The following is a 4,312-nucleotide window of genomic DNA, read 5'->3' as shown; positions in this document are numbered from 1 at the left end:
TGGTGTTATAAATTATTAATCAATCTTGGAGTTTATCACTGCACTGATATCTAAAAAGTGGTATCAGAGCGTGGTTGTGGTGGTAGTTGTTGTAGCCGTGGTATTTTGTGGTGGTATTTTACAAGTGTAGGGTATCATTACTCCGTTGGAATTAATAGTCGGGGAATGTTGTTGAAGCAACAAGATTCACAAGCAAGGATTGTGAACGTAATTGGTCAGGGACCGTCGTGCATTGGTTAGTGTCAGGAACACCAGTACCTTATGGTAGATTTTTGTAGAGTTGCTAATAGCATGGAGAAGCTAAATAGCAACAATTACAGGAACTGGAGTACCCGTATGAGATATTATCTTATAGGTCAAGACTTATGGGATATCGTCGAAGGAGATAATACTACACCACCAATTGGGGATGCGAAAGCTCTGAAAGAGTGGGAGACAAAATACAGGAAGGCGATGTATGTGCTGACAATTGCAGTAGAAGATGAGCATATGCAACGGATCAAGTCGGCTAAAACACCAAAGGAAGCGTGGGACATCCTCAAGTCTGCTTTCGCCAAGAAGAACGAAGTAAAACTGCAACGGTTCAAAAATGAGTTGTTCTCAATCTCGCAACAGAACCTAACTGTAAGTCAATACTTTTCTAAAGTAAAATCTTTATGTGAGGAGATTTCGAAATTAGATCCAAACAACGAGATCAACGAGACAAGGATGAGGAGGATCATCATCCATGGTCTAAGACCTGAATTTAAGGGTCTTGTGACTGCTACTCGTGGTTGGGCTACACAACCAACCTTAGACGAGTTAGAGAATATCTTGTCCAATGAAGAGACTTTAGATGAAAAAAATGTCTAAAGTAGCTTTGAAGGATGATGATAAAGCTCTCTTTGCTAAAAAGAGGGGATTTCAAAACGTTGCGAGAGTAGATGGTGGAAAAGAAAGGAGCGATCAACAAGGATGGAGAAAGCAAAAGTGGAGACCATCACAGCAAGGGGGAGCAAGGCCAAGACAAAGGAAAGATGACTGGCGAGAAAGTGATCTTTGCTATAAGTGCAACAAAAGAGGACATTTCACTCGAGAATGTCGAAGTAGATGAGTAGAAGGAAACACAGCATCAACCCAGAACGAGCAACAAAGTGAAGAGGAATGGGATATTCACAATTTCTTTGTTCATGAGGAAGAATATTCGCCATAGAAGCCAGTAGAGATGATGATGAAAGGACACGAGCAAGATTCGTCATTAATATCTGTAAGTGATAGAGTCAACTATGATGATGATTAGATAGTTGATTCTGGAAGTTTTAATCATATGACAGGAAACAAGGAGAAATTATCGTATGTATCCGATTATGATGGAGGTCGTGTTGTAGTCACAGCAAATAACACGAGATTGCCAATAACTCACATTGGAAAGACAACCATTGTTTCTCCCTCAAGTATGGAGAAAATGGAGTTACAGATGGTTTACCATGTGCCAAGGATGGAGAAAAACTTGCTCTCTGTATCACAAATAGCAAGTTCAGGTAATTATATGGTGTTCGGTCCTGATAATGTTAAGGTTTATCGTAACCTTAAATTAATCGGAGATCCAGTCATGGAAGGACGGTGAGTAGAATCAATCTACGTTATGTCAGCATAAGAAGCCTATGTTAACAGAACAAGAAAGAGTGAGACAGCTGACTTGTGGCACGCTCGTCTGGGACACAAGCTTAAGGTGATGATGAAGAAGTCCATGCTTAAAGGTCTTCCTCAGTTGGAATGCCGAGAAGACACTATATGTGCTGGATGCCAGTATGGAAAAGCTCACCAACTTCCCTTTGAAGAGTCAAAACATAAAGCCAAGGTGCCATTGGAGTTAATACATTCATATGTTCTGGGACGGATCAAGCAACCTACAAACAGTAATATGAGGTACATGATCACTTTTATAGATGACTACTCAAGATATGTTTGGGTAGATTTCATGGTAGAGAAGTCGGAAGTTTTTGAAAAATTCAAAGCTTTCAAGAAGAAAGTTGAAAAAGAAGTCAGAAATAAAATTAGATGCCTTTGCACTGATAATGGTGGAGAGTACACGCTGACGAATTCACTAAATATTGCCAAGAGTAAGGCATTCGAAGGCAATTCACATGTCCAAGAACACCACAGCAGAATGGAGTTCCTAAGAGAAAGAATCGACACCTGGTGGAGATTTGTAGGAGTTTGCTCCATGCAAAGAATGTGCCAGCTAGATTTTGGGCAGAGTGCATGAAGACAGTTGTATATGTCACCAACAGACTACCTCAAGCAAGATTGGAGTTTACATCCCCATTCCAGAAACTGTGGAACATTAAACCAACTGTAAATCATTTTCACATTTTTGGATGCATGTGTTATGTCTTCGTTCCAGATGAACTTCAAAGCAAGTTTGACAAAAAGGCAATTCGTTACATATTCATTGGTTATGATGAGCCAAGAAAAGGCTAGAGATGTTGTGAACCTATAACTAACAAGTGTCATATTTCATGAAACATGGTCTTTGATGAGGCATCATCTTGGTGGTCATCTCAAGTAACCTTGCTACTAGACTCAAAAGAAATTCAAGAAAAAGTAGAAAAGAAGATAGGAGAGGGAGAGTTTATCCCAGAGAAAGGTCAAGCAGAGCCATCCAGAGTTTAAGAGAAATCAAAGAGCCCATGGAAGATAGGTGTATACGAACAACAGCAGCCAAGTTAAGAAGAATAAGATCCAGATTATCCTCTGCTTCGGCGGTCGGGTCGAGAAAGAAGGCCTAATCCAAAATAAGCAAATGCTGCTATAGCAGAGATAAAGGAGCCAACAACTTATGAAGAAACATCAAAGAAAATGGAGCGGACTACTGTGATGGAAGAAGAAATTGTTGCTTTGGAGCAAAATCAAACATGGGAATTAGTGCCAAAACCAAGAGATGTGAAACCCATCTCTTGCAAATAGGTCTACAAAATCAAAACTCACCCGGATGGATCAATTAAGCAATACAAAGCAAGACTGGTTGCTCGTGGATTTTCTCAGCAGTATGGCTTGGACTATGATAAGACATTTAGTCCAGTTGCCAAGATCACTACTGTGCGTGTATTACTAGCTTTAGCATCTAGTAAGTCATGGCCTTTATGGCAGATGGATATGAAGAACGCATTCTTACATGGTGAAGTTGATCGTGAAATCTACATGGAGCAACCACCATGTAACACCCACCGGCCAATCCCGGAGAACCAGACGGCGGATGTCACAATCGGTGCCGAAGCACCATCTTATATCACTTATTAAAGCTAGATCACAAATTAGAAGTGATTAAATTTTCATAAGGAGGAAAGTAATTAACATTTTGTTTTTTTTTTACAGAAATAATGTTTAAGGAAATTCCTACGAAAATTTCGCAAGAGTTTCCCCTAAAAATTAACTTGCTACACAAAGAAAATATACACACTTCCAATTTTCTCCAAACCCCCAAAACTCCAATTCAACACAACATACCACAAGCACTTCTAAATATCCATCAACATACGCATAATATTCTAAACACATTCCTTTTAAGGAATCTATCATCATACACTAAAAATATAATAAGATGTTATTTCCTTAAATAATCATAACTCTTAATACATTATAAACTTATCCAACCTCCACAATACAAGATTTATATACATGCCAAAAATCACCATTTGCAAAATATCCTACCCAAAATGTGATATCTACTCTGATGCTCCTCCTCTGGTCTTGAAGAACACCCTCCGCTCCTAACCTGCACGTGATAAAAATCAATGCGCTGAGTGGAAGACTCAGTGGTGCTAAATAACCAACAATTAAATTAACAAGAATAGCCAAGGCAAATCTTAAATTACTCAACTATATAAATACCGAAATCACATTCATTTAATTCAAATACTTTGAAAGCAATGAGAAGATTATAAATACAAATATGTCTTCATTCTTTTATAGCAACAATAAAATTTCATTTTTCGTTAAGGCTCGTACTCATGCAAAATGAACATAAGCAGATTTGATTGTGGCCTATGAAAGCACCACCCGCCATTGTGGCCTATGAAAGCACCACCCCATCACACAAATAAGCTTGTCCGCCTATTTATAAGGGCTGATAACCCTAGCATATGATCATAGCTTCACAATAACAAAATCAATCTCATCATACCACGTTTCAATCATGCATAGTAGAGCCCAAATCAAAATCATTCTTTCACAAAAGCAATGATTTTTAATCAAAACCTCTTCATTTCTTAATACTCATCAGTTAAAAATTTTTACTCAAAACACTATAGATGTATATATATACTTAATA

At 38.3% G+C, this 4,312-nt stretch overlaps 1 protein-coding gene across 1 annotated transcript; it reads left to right on the top strand.

Moving 5' to 3' along the window:
• The first annotated feature begins 261 nt into the window (after nt 1-261).
• LOC149494552 (uncharacterized) lies at nt 262-852 on the top strand. Its single transcript, XM_089724020.1, has one exon. The coding sequence runs from the start codon at nt 262-264 to the stop codon at nt 850-852; it is 591 nt and encodes a 196-aa protein (XP_089580146.1).
• The last annotated feature ends 3,460 nt before the right edge of the window (nt 853-4,312 follow it).

This window comes from Jatropha curcas, chromosome 7 (assembly GCF_041381405.1).
Source record: "Jatropha curcas cultivar XTBG-Jc1 chromosome 7, XTBG_Jcur_1.0, whole genome shotgun sequence".
NCBI lineage: Eukaryota > Viridiplantae > Streptophyta > Magnoliopsida > Malpighiales > Euphorbiaceae > Jatropha > Jatropha curcas.
Note: the sequence above shows the minus strand (reverse complement) of the source record. Positions and strands in the feature narration are given on the sequence as shown.

Excerpts from the sequence above, each read along its gene's own strand:
- LOC149494552 (XM_089724020.1), top strand. The coding sequence starts at position 262 with ATGGTAGATTTTTGTAGAGTTGCTAATAGCATGGAGAAGCTAAATAGC.